Source organism: Penicillium bovifimosum (genome assembly GCF_028826915.1).
Source record: "Penicillium bovifimosum strain IBT 22155 chromosome Unknown utg000003l_segment0_segment0, whole genome shotgun sequence".
Lineage (NCBI taxonomy): Eukaryota > Fungi > Ascomycota > Eurotiomycetes > Eurotiales > Aspergillaceae > Penicillium > Penicillium bovifimosum.
The window spans coordinates 2,610,039-2,624,814 of record NW_026622712.1 but is presented as its reverse complement, the minus strand read 5'-3'; the positions used below and the strand labels follow the sequence as shown (position 1 = coordinate 2,624,814).

Below are 14,776 nucleotides of genomic sequence, written 5' to 3'. Positions count from 1 at the left end.
CAGAATGCCCATTTCAGCTCCGGAAATCGAAGACACTGGAGAACTCCGTACTTCGATCCTCGCATCTATTCATGATCTCGCTGCCGATATGCAGTACTGCGACACCCTGGCGGAAAGAGAACCTGAGGACTACAAACGATTGTGGGCATATCTCTTGCGGAGGAGAACTAAGCTCGAGGAAAGAATATTGAATGTGCCAAACGTCTATATACAACACTCCCTTCTGATGGCGTTCGGCCACTTTCTCGGATAACTCTGCCACAGTCACCAGCAACTATCGAGGCAAAACTCCATCACACTGTGGAGGTGATACTCGATGGAAATCGACCGCTGTTCGACGTCAAGCAGAAGTAATATCAATAACTCCGCACATATATCGAGAACGGGAAAGCACGCCGGTCCGAGGGTGATCTCTTTGACAACATTTGCCCACCTCGAATAAACTCACTATCTTTACCCACGATAACCATGAAAAAGGTGTTGTCGCATTGAGACAGTTTTAGATGGAATTGGAACCTTGTCCCGACACGAGGCCGATGTACTTTATCGAGTAGTCCGGTCCCGTTGGACGTGCGGCTTGACTTGTTCTCCTTTGTTGATCCTCCGTGACAGTGATGGTGTCTATCTTTCTTTGTGTGCGTTGATATCGAGTCGTCTGACAAGTTATATGCCCTTGAGTAGACCAGACTATCAGCAATTCATCCTGAGCAGCCGAGGGTCTCATTGGGTGGTTCCTCCTGGTCACACTGCCAACTGGTCAGTTCTGTCATTCCTCGGGTTATGAGTCCTTGTGACTTGTGAGGGCTCTGACTGGGCCACAAGCACTTCATCCTTACTGGCTACGGGTACAACCGGATGATCCCCAGGGCCACACTACAATCCTTCGGTCGACACAAGCGGACTCCTCAACGATCGTGTGTCGAAATAATGCATTTCAACAGCAGATTAGTGATATGAAATCTCTCCCTCTTCTTCCTCGCCGAATCACAGACACACTAGACTTTCAGGCCTTCCTGACCAGGACAATCAAACCGCCCGTATTAATCGAGAACAGACATTGAATCACTTGACCAAGCTCATACTTCCTTCCATTGGACAAATATGACAATAGCCCAAGACGCCTAACTCAGAACAAAAAGGTATCAAAACGAAAAAAGAAAGAAAATTTAACACATATTCCACACCCCTAGACTAATTCTTCATAACCGCCTCCGGCGGCCTAATAGATCCCGGCGCAACAATGACCGGCTCTGGGGCCTGCGGCGAAAACTGCCGTACAGTTGCCTCATGCGGAAACGTAGCAACCTGCGACCCGCAGTTCGTACAGAAGTGGTGTGTATCACGACACATTTCCATACAGTAGGGTAGAAAAGCTCAGATATTGCCGCCGAAAATACACCAGCAGATGGCGGCCATGCTGTTAATCCCATTAGCATGCGTCAGAATCGCGTGGAACTGATTGAGAGCGGCAGGGTCAGATACTCATGATGTAGAGCCGTTCAACTCCTTGCTTATTCTGGTCAACGCTTCTCGATTGCAGAATGGACACTGGACGCGGCGGGGGACTTCGCCTAGTTGTGCTGTTGGGACAACTTGTAGCTGGGAATTGACGAGACCTTGGCCTTGCGGGCTGGCTGGGGGGTTTTTCTGTGCTGGCTCTAGTGGTGCTAGGGCGTGGTTTTTGTGTCTATTTACATTAGCTTAGAGTGTTCAGTTTCGCTCTTTTTGGAATATGGGGGTGGTGGAGGGAAGCGTACTCGTCGTATTGTGATGGTGGTGCTTCTGCGGCTGGCAGGATTGCCCCTGGGTCGTCAGTTGGTAGTGATCTCGTTGCTGTCGGTACTGTCTTCGGTGCTGTATGCGACAGCGTGGAGTCAGTTGGCGAGGATACTGTGGATGCTTGTTGTAGGATCTGTATTGTTGGACGCTGGTGGGCTAACTAACCACCGTGGATGCATTATTTTGCTCCATGTTGAAGAAAATGTTTGGGTCAGCAGTCGCTAGGCAAGGAAAATAAGTATGGGACGTCCCGTCGTCGACGAATTAGTGGCGATCTCGTCCGTGTTATATGTTGATGTCCCGGCTAGCACGGGAGGCGTAGTCGAAAGAGACGGGCGGTCCAGATGAGGCTTAAAACCTACTCTATGTAGGAGAAAGACCAGTAAGGAGGGGCCTTGGCAGGGCGCGGACATTAGGCTGAGCATTACAGCCAATCAGCATCCTGATCCTTGAACATCACATGGTCTGGGCGGCCTCAGCCTTGTTTGCGGCTTATCATGTGCCTTTGAGCTTCCCACAGCAAGGGCCCAAGGCACAGAAGAGGCGGGTATGCTTCGAAGCTACGAGATCTTTCCTTTCCGTTTTAGTGCTCAAATAGTGGCAGGATTCGATTACAGCTCATACCCTTGATCTACGTAGCAATCTATTCTCCACATTATGGATGCCGGCAAGCCGAACTTATGGGTCAAATTTGCATTCTGGCTGCAAGTGGAGCAGTCGTATCGTTATCTGGTGCGTCGGACTACAGAGAAGACTTTCTGCATTTTGTTATAGTATGCACATGATCATAACGGGATTAGCCTTCCAGTGCCCCACTGAGCTTGAATATCATGAAAACAGCATCAAAGTCCGGATTGAAGGTCTGTGTGGCAATGTTTTCGGACTTCGGAGTTCCAATCCAAGATATGACCCAAATCTGGGCTACATGGATTGTCTTCATTTGGAGGATCATGCCGGTCAGCATTGTGAAAAGGATCAACGATCCAAGGATGATGCTGTAGTTGCCTAATGTCTTCAATTTTCGAAGTTCCATCATCAAGCCAAAGACCATCATCGTGATGTCTATGCCAATTAAAAAGATGAGATGTTGCGCTCCGGGATTGCTCGTCGGCATCTTTGCGCCATTTGAATTCCAGACTTGTATGTCAATATAGAGTAATAACAGCTCATGTAACTTCAACTCACCTCAGATGATTATACCCAAGCGTGTCAAACAATTGCGTCTGAAAAACATCATATCCATAGTCATATTGTTTGCTGGCCCGAATCTTTTCGCCTGAACGTAGAACCCAAAAGTTCGCCCATGATATAGGCAAGTGTTTGTGTTCGACATGGGCGAGAAGCTCAAGACTGAGGTTTCTCTTTGTAGTAAACCCGAAAGGGGGGCGGCGACCCAAGGCACCGATGCTTCTGGTCGGCAATAGAAAGACATCTGGAACTCCTCCGCTCGGGGAATACCTGTTTCGCTTGTAGATTCGGAGTGGTAGATCACTTGTAGAAATGTTTGGATTGTATTTGTCCAAATGGCAGCAACGAGGCAGATAGGAGGTAATCGTTTGAGTGACATATTTAAGATTGGTGAGGCCTGATCATGAACCACGAGAGAATACCATAAGAGGCTCAAGTGTGGTTTCTTCCAGGAAATCGCATCCAGCAGCTTCTGGTGATCTAGTTTGGCGTCTGAACTGATAGCCTCTTTAATACCAGAGGATGCAGATCCAACCAAGTTGCATGGTATAGTTGGATCAAAAAAGCACACTGCATAGCAACGAGTCAAGGGCATCTTGGGTAGCACTCAGGGTTATACATTTATCAATCTTTCGGAAGATATCATGGAATATGGTAAGATTTGTTGGAAAGGGGGTTGGGGGCCGAGAAATAATCGCAGGTGGAGATAGCTTTGGGCTGGGTACATTCCGTGATGGAAGTAGTAAGACGGAAGCAAAGCCAACCAGCATTTCTCTTTCGAGACCATCTGAAATGCAGAAATTCAAAAGGATATTGAATGCAACTGATGGATTCGGTAATGACGGGACCCATTCGTAGCTGTTGGTGCACCATATCAGTAAAATCGAATTGAATACAGTGCTGGCATCGGTACCGTTTATTATGACTTTCATCTTTGTCTCGTAGCATCCAGGGCGAGTATGAGCTAGCCCGTCCACTCTTCACCCGAGCTAGCCAACGGCCTTGTGTGATGACCTCCCAAAAGTTTTCGATTGGCGAATCGCCACTATCATGGAAAAGGGCACAATCCTTGCCACCAGACTGCAGTATTTCAACCCAGCGAGAAGACAAAATATATGACCAAGCCAAGACAATGCTTGTGAGATATGCGGGTTGTAAATCCTGTGTTGCAATCGTGACACTGCATACTGGTTGTTCGACGTTGGTTTTATAGGCTGTGGGCAGCGGAAAGCCAAGACATTGGAGGTAATCAATGGGCTTCCATTGTTGGCTGCAACCGGGGTGACCCGTCGTCTGCAGATGCAATGATGATTTTAAGACAAGCGGGAACTTCGTTCCACCTGTTAAGTCAATGTTTTTGGGCGGTTTGTAGAAAAAAGGGGGGACATTGTCCAGCAGACCGAGGAAAGCCTTCAAATGAATATCTAGCGACTACTCGCTCCGTCATGACTCAATACTGCTTGACTCCAGGAGTCTAGACTGGCTTGATAACATGATTGAAGCTGAGTTTCTGTCGGACAAATACCGTCACCAGGACACCAGGCTTCATCATCGCCGCTCTGAGAATCTGTTATAGAGTCTGACCGCTCTAGGTCGTAGTATTCAATAGAGTGGCTATGCTGGCTTTGAGATTCTGGTTCTTCCATTTTCCTTTCTTGATGTGAGAATTAACGAAGAGACCAGTAATAATTGAACGGGAAAGAGCTTAGGATATAAAGGTGACAGGTCGTAAAGGCGGACCGGCGGTGAACTGGCGCGTAATATAGTAGGATTACGAACCTTGACGATACGATTTGAATATCGGCACAGATACTCACATGCATCTCTCGATTCTCTGCCAGACAGTGCCCACGTGACTTCTGGGTTCATTCAGTTTTCGAATTTCGAAAGGCGACAGTCACATGGTCCCGGAACGTGTTCCTCTATATCTGCCGCACGTGTTCGCTTCTTCCTTTTTCTTTTTCTCTTTCTCTTTTCATTTTACCCGATGGTACCGAGCTGCCTCAAATTAATCCGCACCCAAGTGCGTCTCTCATCATACTTTTGACCGATCGGTCTCACGTTAGTCCGACCACCTCCGCGCTTAACGCCGGAACCCGAACACCGGAAGACCAATCACTCATCACTCGATCCCTGCCCATCCGTCAGGTGCTTCAGAGAGTGACAGAGACAACATCCGGTCTCACATTTATCCGTCCCATGGGGCCATGATCACTCCATCCTCATCTCACGGTCCCACGTCATACTCACGTGCATCTCTGGCAGGCAGAGCCCACGTGCATTCTGCGTTCTGTTCATCAATCGAGCTCAAGATAGTCCGGTCCGACTAATCTCCGTTGCCATACCAACCCTCGCGCGCGGCCCGCACACGAAAGTCACGCGATACTTTGATAAGCTGCTTATCAACATGGCCGGCTTCCGGTACGCCGTAGGGATTGTTCGAAAACGGCCGTGAAAAGGTCCTGAGAGGCCACGGAACTACCGTGGCGAAAGCCAGGAAGAAGAATCTGGTCCTGAACCCCTGGAACTGGGGACACTGGACAGTTTCCATGCCCTTGAATTCACGCTGTTTATAAAGCCTGGATAAACAAAGGGGATGGCAAATTGCCTATGAGAGCTTGAGTCTGCAAACACAAAGACTGTAAGACTCACAAAGACATCCCTTTGTATGTCAGGGATGCGGCATGCCACAGAAGGCCGCAAAATGGTCCCCTTGCGGTCGCTTCCTCTGAAGACGTCGAAGGCGATATCAGCAGACAGCCAGACGCCATTCGCGCCCTCTGAAGGCTCGCAACATGGTCCCCTCGTGGTTGGTTCCCCTGAATATACCGACTTCGATTGCGAAGGAAAGGAGGTGCAAGTTAAAACTAGACGTTAATTGCACGTCTCTAAGCTTTCAAGTGCCTCCTGCCTTGACTCTTTCATCACCAACGAATATCGGAGAGGCTGAGACAGACAGACGCTATTCGCGCCTTCCGAAGGCTCGCAACATGGTCCCCTTGCCGTCGCTTCCTCTGAAGACGTCGAAGGCGACATCCATCTCCTCCGACTTATCGGAGAGGCTGAGAAAGCCAAAGGCCATTTCCGCCTTCTGATGGCTATCCACATCCGGTCTCCCTGGATCGTGAGGTTCCCGCCCAATCCTCCGCTCGACTCATAGGGAGGGTTATACGCTTTCTCGCGACATCTTATGTGACATACCCTTTCTTCACCGACGCATACCGGTTCGTCGCCCATCATATTCCTTATTTTTGTACCCTCACTCGAACTCGCCTCATCTTCACTCGCCTCATCTTCACTCGCCTCATCTTCACTCGCCTCATCTTCACTCGCCTCATCTTCACTCGCCTCATCTTCACTCGCCTCATCTTCACTCGCCTCATCTTCACTCGCCTCATCTTCACTCGCCTCATCTTCACTCGCCTCATCTCCACTCGCCGCATCTTCACTCACCGTCTATACTTCTCATGTTATTCCGGCATAGTGCGGGGCCGTCCATGGCGATGGATGACATTTGTTTATGAGCGCCGGCATCAGCGGTGTGAGAAGTTGGGAGGTGAGAAGTTGGGATGTGAGAAGTTGGGAGGTGAGAAGGTGTGGAACTGAGAAGTTGTAGGAAAGCAATGTCTGTCTCACCTCCCAACTTCTCAGTTCCACACCTTCTCACCTCCCAACTTCTCACCTCCCAACTTCTCACCTGCCAACTTCTCACAAATAATGCAATGATAGAATTAGAAGGGCATTATATACCTGGAAATTTTCATTAGCTCAATTTGCAGTCTTTCATTTTGGTGTTGTCGTTCGTATCTAGGGTTGTAGTTGGCACGCGATAGTTCGGAACGGTACAACTTGTGTCCGAGAACTAGGCTCGAGTTGCAGTTGCCTTAGGCCTTCAATGATATTAATATCTCCAGACGGGCTCCAGTCTAACGCTAAGAGGTATAATTGGCGTCTCTCCAGCAAAGGAAGTCACGAAGTGAGGGTACCTGTAATATTTTGAATGGTTATGATCATCAATAAAGACTCCGAGGTTGCTCACTCATGGTATGTCACAGCAATGTATGTGACAAATTAGCGAATGTATGTACTACGAACGTCGAACGTAATTTATCACACCTCTTCCGTTTCATACGGAGCTACGGGGTAGACAGGAATCATAGCATACAATTGCAAAAAACAGGCAAAGGGCAGAAGCAAAAAACATACAACAGTGAGGATTCGCTGGTGGTCACCCACCCAACTACTAACTCACCGGCGTGTGGCTTAAGTACGGCTGAGCGGACGGGAAGCCCTGTTTTCCACACCCTATGGTCGTATGTACTGGATCTTCTTGCGAGCACAATTATATCCTTTAATGTTTTCTGATTCCAACACAAAGAATGGCCACTGTCGTCCGTCATACGCCCTCCAAGGACTTAATACTATCAATAAGGAACACAAGGCAAGTGCTTCTCTTCTAGTCAAAAGGATAACCAAACAAGCCTCAATACTCATTGCAAACCACCATGGATATGCAATAATGCATTGCCCGACTCAATAATTTCCCCTCTCATCACCATTTCCATGCACTGTCGTCATCGTACCAATCCGTCCGGTCAGATCGCTTAGCCAATCCGTACATGACATAGTCTGTTCTCCGAAACTGTTGGTTTGTATCGCACTCAAGGGCTGCCATCCGAAACCCGGAAATGTGCCTATTAAATAATCAAAATGAGAGTCAGTGCCCGCTTAAGAATCTTCGACCATGGATAAATATCATATACATCTTGCCAGTAGACTCATCATATATGAGCTTCGAGGTGGTGGCCATACATGGCTTGACGCCGCATCCCAAAAGCTGTCTATTTGAATAGTCAGTCTCTTATTTCTACAGGTAGGGGCTGAGGATATGAACGTACTGGTAGACCCGGCGAAATTCTTCGCGGATACTACCGCGCTGCTGTTCGTTGAGACTCCAAAAGTAGTCCTGAGACAGGCTCTCCCGGAACTTTCTCCCAGACAATCGAGATTTCATACCCACCAGGGATTTCGTGCTCCCCCTGCGTTCCTGCTTGGTAACCTAGGAGTTGGGGGACGGCAGGACATGCCAGCTCCTTCAGTGTCTTGAATGCCACTAATTCCGTAATCGTCTCTTTCTTAATTGCGTGGCTAGCTCGGATACTAGAAGGGGCAAATTCGAAGCCACAGATACGGATTTGACGATAGATTCGGATATATGCTAGCTTTCTGGGGTCGTCCTTCGGGTGGCAGAGAAACTTTGCGGCAGCGGATCCGGGCTCATGACCATAGTCGATATCCTGTTGCGTCATGAAAAGCGACAGCTCATCGGTTGGGCGAGTAATTGCCTGGGTTCGTCTTCTTCATCGGCGACATCAGCTAACCTGTGTTGCTCGATCCAGGAACTTTCAGCTCCCCTATAATCTTTAGCTCTTTATTGCTGCTCTTCAAGTTCACACCAGGTACACCAGCGTATGAGCTTCCTAAGCATTTTAAGTCGGCAAAATATAGGTCGATCGATTGCACAGTAACACTGCCATGAAGGCATCTGGATGGTCTCCTGACATGGATGAAATGGCTCAGCAGCCTCGCCACGGCCCCAACTACAATTAGTTGCTGCACCTTCTCAATGGCATGAGGTTTGAAGATATGCCCCATTAAAGAGCCCAGTGATTGCTGGAAACGGCCCTGAAGCCCGTGCTCGTCACCGAGCTCAACTGCCTCATCATCAAGGCGTTGGGTCTACTTGAGTACTCTTGAACTCAATGTCTGCGATTTGCTCGTTGCTTCCACGGCCCGTAGAAAAGTAGACCAGCGAGAGAGACGGCTCGGGAAATAGAGGCTGTGGAGAGCACTAGATTCCATGTGGTGCTGTCCAACCAAAAGAGTGGGAACGGTGGCTGCCGTGGCATCTTTGGTGTAAATCTTTCGACCAGGAAGATGTGGCATGTTGACAGGATCTGTGACTTTCATCTGGATTTAGTACGATGCACTTCATGTTAAGATGAATGTGGGAGTGAAAGACAGTACCGTATGAACCTTGATCGACTTGGAATGACTTTCAGTAAGTCGTTGTTTGGATGACCATAAGTTAGGTGATGAGTTGTTGAGAGGAAGAGGGGTGGGTAGGTGAGTGAGGTGAAAGGTTAAAAGAGACACTGTTGCTTAGTTATGTTCCGAGATTTAAACGCAGTTAAGGGAAGGAGCGAACCATACCTAGGAGGGAAGGAGCGAGCACGGAAGAACATAAAAAGGTGTTCGTCTGCCCAGCTCTTCTTCTTATTTCCTCTTCCCTTCTCCAGTTCTATTACCTTCTCAGCACAGGAACAAGTTATCTCTTTTGTTCTTTATACTTTCGGTCCGTGATATGGGTTGTTATATAATCCGCAGCAACTAAGTACCACTCCACATCTCCTGAAGCCGCGTCCCCCCTGCCTCTTCCATCTCTCCCGACGCCGCTTCTCCCCGGGCCCGCTATTCCGCAGACGGCTGGATGTCGCCGTCTGAGGCGGATGGATCGCAGAGCCCCCCCTCCCCCCGGCCCAAGGAAGCGAGTCCGTCACAACTGGCGTAATGACGGACATGATTGGGAAGCTGACAATTATCCAATTCGGGATTGCTCACCCGCGAGTCCGGCCGACAGTGACATCTCGATCGCCGATGCGTCCCCACCTAGCCCTAGCGATATCTCAATGCAGGATGCTCCTTCTCCGGACAATGACATCCAGATGCAGGATGGCTCTTCCCCTGGGAGTCACATTTCCATTCATGATGTCCCATCCCCTGCTGCTTCCTCGCTGCAAAGCGAGATTTCAATGACCGACTGCGCGGCCCATCAAATCGACAGTCAGGATGTGGAGATGTCACGTACGCCATCCCCTCCACAACAAGAGAAGCCCGTCGTCGTCAGGGTTCTTCCGAGACGTCCTTCTCCCGTTGTTGCTGGCCCATCTACCGCCAAGGAGGTCGTACCATCTGTGGTGGCTGCCCCTGGCCAGGGCGTTGCCGGCTACCAGGACATGGCAGCCCCAGTCGAAAGCACGGACGCCACGAACAAGGGCAACGGCAAGGGCAAGGAGAGGGATCCTGGGGACGACACGATGGCGGATGGACCATCGACCAACTCCAATGAGGAGGGGCAGGTAAGCACTTCGGCCTCTCAGGGAATGTCTACCAGCAGCGAGCAACAGGCTGCGTGGTATGGGCAGCTTGAGGGTGCAATCTCTCAAGCTGCCAACCATTTCCTGATGGAGGCCCACGACGATGGCCATCTCACAGATCACTCTCTCAAGAGGATCATAGAGGATCGTCGTGCCAGAAGGTTGCCTGCCCTGACCGACTTCAGCTACGACCTGCTTGCCCAGTACCAGCTGGTGCTTGACAAATTCAGCAAGCTGTACGGAAGTTTCGGCCCTACCACTGCTGGTTCGAGTTTTGTCCTGGCGGCCTGGCGCAAGCTAGGCACGGCGATTTGTGACAGGACCTTCAGCAATCCCGATACAGCCATAAAGCAGCATCTTGACGATGCTGTGAATATCCTTGGCTTGCTGGAGGCAGAGAAGGCGGTCATCAGGTCGATCTCCGAGCTCTGCAACAGCTTCAGGGAAGTCCTGGAGAAAGGCGGCAGTTCCTGCCCGATTCTCTCTCACTCTCTCTTGTGTTGGCTCTCTCATTGCCCTGAGCATTGTTCTGAAGGCCACCAGTTAGACATGCGCGCGGTAGGAGCTTCCCAATGCGTCCTTCGCTTCCTCGTTCTCGGTAGCCACTCCGCAATATCCAATAAGAAGTGATTAAGTGATCGAGAATATATTCTGTATTAGGTTGATGCTATGGACATTTTGCTAGTCAATCAAGCAATATTCTTCATATGGAATGCGAAGGGCCAGACCTACCAAGCCTGCATACAACCATGGAAGGTCGGATAGACGTTGATAATATTGGCATTGATAGGTATCGTTGCAGATCAGTCAAAGCAACGTTTAGTTTCCTGGCCATGCAAGCTAGCCATACCTATATTTCTAGATTGGCCAGTTGACGTGGCGTGTCCGTATTCGCCCCAGAACGTCTTCGGTTGAATTGGGGGTTGGTGGTCATCCGATATTGCAATTTGCAAATAGTCTTCGCCGCCTGTTCCCTTGCCAGATTTGCTGTCTCTGGAGGTTATTTCGTCGTCGTCTTCTGGCTTTGGCTCGGCTTCTTTTTGCCGGAATTGGGATCGCGTCGTAAGGAGCGGTCGCTCCAAGATCTGTCCATGTTGTCTTTATAATTAGATTGAACTAAGATTCCAGTACATACGACCATAGGGTGTGGAAAACAGGGCTTCCCGTCCGCTCAGCCGTACTTAAGCCACACGCCGGTGAGTTAGTAGTTGGGTGGGTGACCACCAGCGAATCCTCACTGTTGTATGTTTTTTATTCTTTCCAATTGTCAGGATCGTAGTGCTTCACCTGGTATCGAAGAGTTTACATTGTGCTCCACTTTGTCGGATCACCTTTTCTCCGAGGTCAGAGGGATATAAACCCCCCTGAATCCCTCGTGTACTCCGTAGTTATCATATCATGGTTTTCTCATCCCTTCCTTTCCTCTCCTCCATCATGGCAGCCTTTAGTTTCGCTGTTGTACCCATTGTTTCACAGCCCCAGTTCCAGGCTGTTACCAATTTATTCATATCGTTGACGTTTTTTCAGGCACACACACAGAGAGAGAGAGATATTCATTTGCCCGCGGGTTCTTTGTCTTTCAGCCCGCTCAACCAAATTCTTCGGCGTGAGCTTCCTGATCTGGTCCCGGCTCCCCAACCTTGACGATGACCTCTCGGTCCTCGCGGGTTTCGACCTCAGGTATCCCTGGCGGCGATGTTGTGTTGTTCCGGTTTACGGAAGCTGGAGTGGTCGCTTGGTCTCTGGCGCGGAAGCTGCGCCATGCCGCCGCGGGATCCGCCGCGGGGGCGGAAATGGTGGTTTCAATCTTCTCAATCCTTTGATTGAGGCGTTCGGTGTTGGCGTTGATCTTGGTCAGCGCCTCAAACACCTTGGCCATCCCCTGGCCGTCGCCCCGTTGGGCGTTCATTGCGTATTTTCGGATGGACCGAATAAATCCAGTGACATATGGATCCTCCGTACCACTGTTCTCAATGTGGTGGAGCACCCGTAGGGCACCTTCTGCGATCTCGTCCATGGTTCTCGGCGGATCGGCGGGGGTCTTTGATTTCTGAGGTTGACCTCCTCCAGGGGGCAAAGTTTGTGCGTTCGCACCCGTCGCAACCATCGCTGGCATCCTTCCTATAAAATAGGTATCGGATAGTAGCGCTTCGAGTTACGGTCAGCATGAACTAATTCACGAGGCCGTAGGTCCTCTGGTTGGCGAGATATCTCAAGAAAACATTTTTGCCGGTGCTTGAGGCGCTGATCAAGATCAACATCAACACCGAACGCTACATGGCCCCTGAAGGAGGACAACCGCAAAAACCGAAGACCCCCGCGGATCCGCCCAGAACCATAGATGAAATCGCGGAATGTGCCCTACGGGTGCTCCGCTACATTGAAAACAGTGGCACGGAGGATCCGTATGTCACTGGATTCATTCGGTCCATCCGAAAACACGCCATGAACGCCCAACGGGGCGACGGCCAGGGGATGACCAAGGTGTTTGAGGCGCTGAGCAATCAACACCAACACCGAACGCCTCAATCAAAGGACTGAGAAGATTGAAACCACCATTTCCGCCCCCGCGGCGGATTCCACGGCGGCATGGCGCAGCTTCCGCGCCAGAGACCAAGCGACCACTGCAGCTTCCGTAAACCGGAACAACACACCATCGCCGCCAGGAATACCCGAGATCGAAACCTGCGAGGACCGAGAGATCATCGTCAAGGTTGGGGGGAACTGGGACCTACTTAGGAAGCTCACGCCGAAGAATTTGGTTGAGAATTTGGTTGAGAGGGCTGAAAGACAAAGAACCCCGAATGGCCACCAACCATTGGCCGAACATGCCTCATTTGTCGCTGCCTGAAAACTGCCGTCCGGGGATGTGGCGATGATCGCCAACAGTGCTGCAGGGGCACAAGCCCTCCGCAAGCAGACCGCCTGGTTGAGCGCCTTTGGACCAGGCTCGGTGGTCCAAGAACCCTCATGGGGAGTGGTAGCGTACCATATCCCCGTACGGTCCATAAAGGTCTCTCCGCGGACGATGGCGAATATTGCGAGCGAGCTACTAGCTCAGAACAACTGAGGTGAAAACGCCAAGATCCAATATCTTGGATGGATGACCCGCCCGGGTGAGAGAGCGGAGGGCTCGATTTTTTTGATCGAGTTCACCAGCCCAGTCGTGGCCAATCGCGCCATCGCCTCGGGAGTCGTCTGGGGCCGCCAAATCCACCACGCGGTCCGATTATGCCGTGAAGGGCCGATAAAGCTATGCAAGAAGTGCCAGAGACCTGGGCACATCCGGTCGCACTGCTCCAGCGAAAGCGGATGCGGTCACTTTGCCGACGGACACTCTCAGGCCAGCGAAAGCAGCGCAGTGGCCGCATCTGCTTTCACTCGAGCAGTGCGACTGGATATGCCCAGGTCTCTGGCACTTCTTGCACAGTTTTATCCGGCCCTCACGGGCATAATAGGACAACTCTTCCAGACTGTCTGACCTTCCGCTGAACTGCCGATTCTGCCGACATGCCGAACCCCTCGCTGGACATACCTTCAAAACCATATCAAGTGTCTCTTTTCTCTTTATCCTACCGAAAACAGCACCGCCGCTATGGATCACCACGAACCTGCGCCACCAAGTTACGAATATGGCAAAATCTTCATGTGAAGAGCTGGAGCAAAACTTGAATGCAATTTCCCTAAGCCAGATACAATCTTGAAGAAACATGAAAGTACAAACAGGGACGCAGTAAGAGTAGGCCGTAGGGCACGTGCAAAGGGACGCACGACACCAATCAAGTGCGCCAATTGTGGCGAAGGGCATCGCCCTACAAGCCGGGAATGCCCGGTGAAGATTAGGGCAATGGAGGAGGCCAAGCAAGCGTTCGCCAATTACGCTGCTTATCACCGAATGCCTATGCGCTTCCAAGCGACGATGGACGCTGGGAGAGGAGCAACGGCAACCAGAAAAGAAACCACACAACAAGAGGGACTTCCATACACGCTCCGGAGGGACAACGGTGTGGAAGAGCCGCTGCAGGTCCCCCAGGACCAAATCACCGAACCCACCCAGTCCAAGGGAGGCCCTGGACACCCTAAAGGGTCTGAAAACAGACAGAGGGCGGAAAACTGGCATCTGTGCCGCTGGCGAACCAAAGGACCACGAGGCTCCAATCCGGCTCGAAGAGGCGTCGCATAGGCGAACCACAAGATACCATGGACGAGCAGCCAGACGATGATGCATAGTTCAACATTCGACCCACTTCGACCGATCGCCCTCGTGCAGAAACTCAGCGAGATAGCACGGAGACCACCACCAAGGACGCCACGAACCACCTACAAATGTTCATATTCGGATCGTCCCCGCCGGCTTCTACGGCGGATGCAGCGACAACCGAATTGGACGACTCAAAGGATGACCCCAATGACGAGGTGTGGCACGAGGCCAGCGAAGGGAGCGAGGATGAGCAAGATCATCAATGAAACCATTTGAGATCTTGCAATACAACGTACACAAGCGTACATTCATGTGTGTCAGAAACATGACTTGTGAGATAACGGCATAGGCACAAAATTGTGGATATATACACGCAGGAACAGGTTTATCAGAGACGGAAAAAAAAGAATTCTATATGTACTAATCAGAAGGCAGTAGCAACGCCTTCTCT

The 14,776-nt window shown here is 50.6% G+C and overlaps 9 protein-coding genes across 9 annotated transcripts, besides 2 other annotated features; 4 read left to right on the top strand and 5 right to left on the bottom strand.

Moving 5' to 3' along the window:
* Positions 1 to 2,575: 2,575 nt before the first annotated feature.
* On the bottom strand, positions 2,576 to 2,833 carry N7515_004037 (uncharacterized protein; the record flags this gene model as incomplete). The annotated part of the gene is made up of 1 exon (XM_056664781.1): positions 2,576 to 2,833. The coding sequence occupies one exon, from the start codon at positions 2,831 to 2,833 to the stop codon at positions 2,576 to 2,578; it is 258 nt and encodes an 85-aa protein (XP_056523838.1).
* A 2,460-nt stretch (positions 2,834 to 5,293) lies between these two features.
* Positions 5,294 to 5,627, bottom strand: N7515_004036 (uncharacterized protein; the record flags this gene model as incomplete). The annotated part of the gene is made up of 2 exons (XM_056664780.1): positions 5,294 to 5,546; positions 5,620 to 5,627. The coding sequence occupies 2 exons, from the start codon at positions 5,625 to 5,627 to the stop codon at positions 5,294 to 5,296; spliced, it is 261 nt and encodes an 86-aa protein (XP_056523837.1).
* Positions 5,628 to 5,929: 302 nt separating this feature from the next.
* Positions 5,930 to 6,466, bottom strand: N7515_004035 (uncharacterized protein; the record flags this gene model as incomplete). Its single annotated transcript, XM_056664779.1, is given in 3 exon segments — positions 5,930 to 6,115; positions 6,169 to 6,410; positions 6,421 to 6,466. The coding sequence occupies 3 exon segments, from the start codon at positions 6,464 to 6,466 to the stop codon at positions 5,930 to 5,932; spliced, it is 474 nt and encodes a 157-aa protein (XP_056523836.1).
* Positions 6,467 to 7,093: 627 nt separating this feature from the next.
* Positions 7,094 to 7,103: a sequence feature (Protein overlapping with rRNA (N7515_004034, KAJ5139186.1) was converted to a misc_feature.).
* A 70-nt stretch (positions 7,104 to 7,173) lies between these two features.
* Positions 7,174 to 7,367: a sequence feature (Protein overlapping with rRNA (N7515_004034, KAJ5139186.1) was converted to a misc_feature.).
* Positions 7,368 to 7,519: 152 nt separating this feature from the next.
* On the bottom strand, positions 7,520 to 8,913 carry N7515_004033 (uncharacterized protein; the record flags this gene model as incomplete). The annotated part of the gene is given in 7 exon segments (XM_056664777.1): positions 7,520 to 7,661; positions 7,731 to 7,808; positions 7,866 to 7,958; positions 7,984 to 8,325; positions 8,349 to 8,388; positions 8,649 to 8,706; positions 8,719 to 8,913. The coding sequence occupies 7 exon segments, from the start codon at positions 8,911 to 8,913 to the stop codon at positions 7,520 to 7,522; spliced, it is 948 nt and encodes a 315-aa protein (XP_056523834.1).
* Positions 8,914 to 9,656: 743 nt separating this feature from the next.
* N7515_004032 (uncharacterized protein) lies at positions 9,657 to 10,754 on the top strand (the record flags this gene model as incomplete). The annotated part of the gene is made up of 1 exon (XM_056664776.1): positions 9,657 to 10,754. One exon carries the CDS (start codon positions 9,657 to 9,659, stop codon positions 10,752 to 10,754), a length of 1,098 nt encoding a protein of 365 aa, XP_056523833.1.
* Positions 10,755 to 11,712: 958 nt separating this feature from the next.
* On the bottom strand, positions 11,713 to 12,240 carry N7515_004031 (uncharacterized protein; the record flags this gene model as incomplete). The annotated part of the gene is made up of 1 exon (XM_056664775.1): positions 11,713 to 12,240. The coding sequence occupies one exon, from the start codon at positions 12,238 to 12,240 to the stop codon at positions 11,713 to 11,715; it is 528 nt and encodes a 175-aa protein (XP_056523832.1).
* A 161-nt stretch (positions 12,241 to 12,401) lies between these two features.
* On the top strand, positions 12,402 to 12,975 carry N7515_004030 (uncharacterized protein; the record flags this gene model as incomplete). The annotated part of the gene is made up of 2 exons (XM_056664774.1): positions 12,402 to 12,610; positions 12,660 to 12,975. The coding sequence occupies 2 exons, from the start codon at positions 12,402 to 12,404 to the stop codon at positions 12,973 to 12,975; spliced, it is 525 nt and encodes a 174-aa protein (XP_056523831.1).
* Positions 12,976 to 13,971: 996 nt separating this feature from the next.
* N7515_004029 (uncharacterized protein) lies at positions 13,972 to 14,307 on the top strand (the record flags this gene model as incomplete). The annotated part of the gene is made up of 1 exon (XM_056664773.1): positions 13,972 to 14,307. One exon carries the CDS (start codon positions 13,972 to 13,974, stop codon positions 14,305 to 14,307), a length of 336 nt encoding a protein of 111 aa, XP_056523830.1.
* Positions 14,308 to 14,324: 17 nt separating this feature from the next.
* On the top strand, positions 14,325 to 14,591 carry N7515_004028 (uncharacterized protein; the record flags this gene model as incomplete). Its single annotated transcript, XM_056664772.1, has 2 exons — positions 14,325 to 14,353; positions 14,411 to 14,591. The coding sequence occupies 2 exons, from the start codon at positions 14,325 to 14,327 to the stop codon at positions 14,589 to 14,591; spliced, it is 210 nt and encodes a 69-aa protein (XP_056523829.1).
* Positions 14,592 to 14,776: the final 185 nt, after the last annotated feature.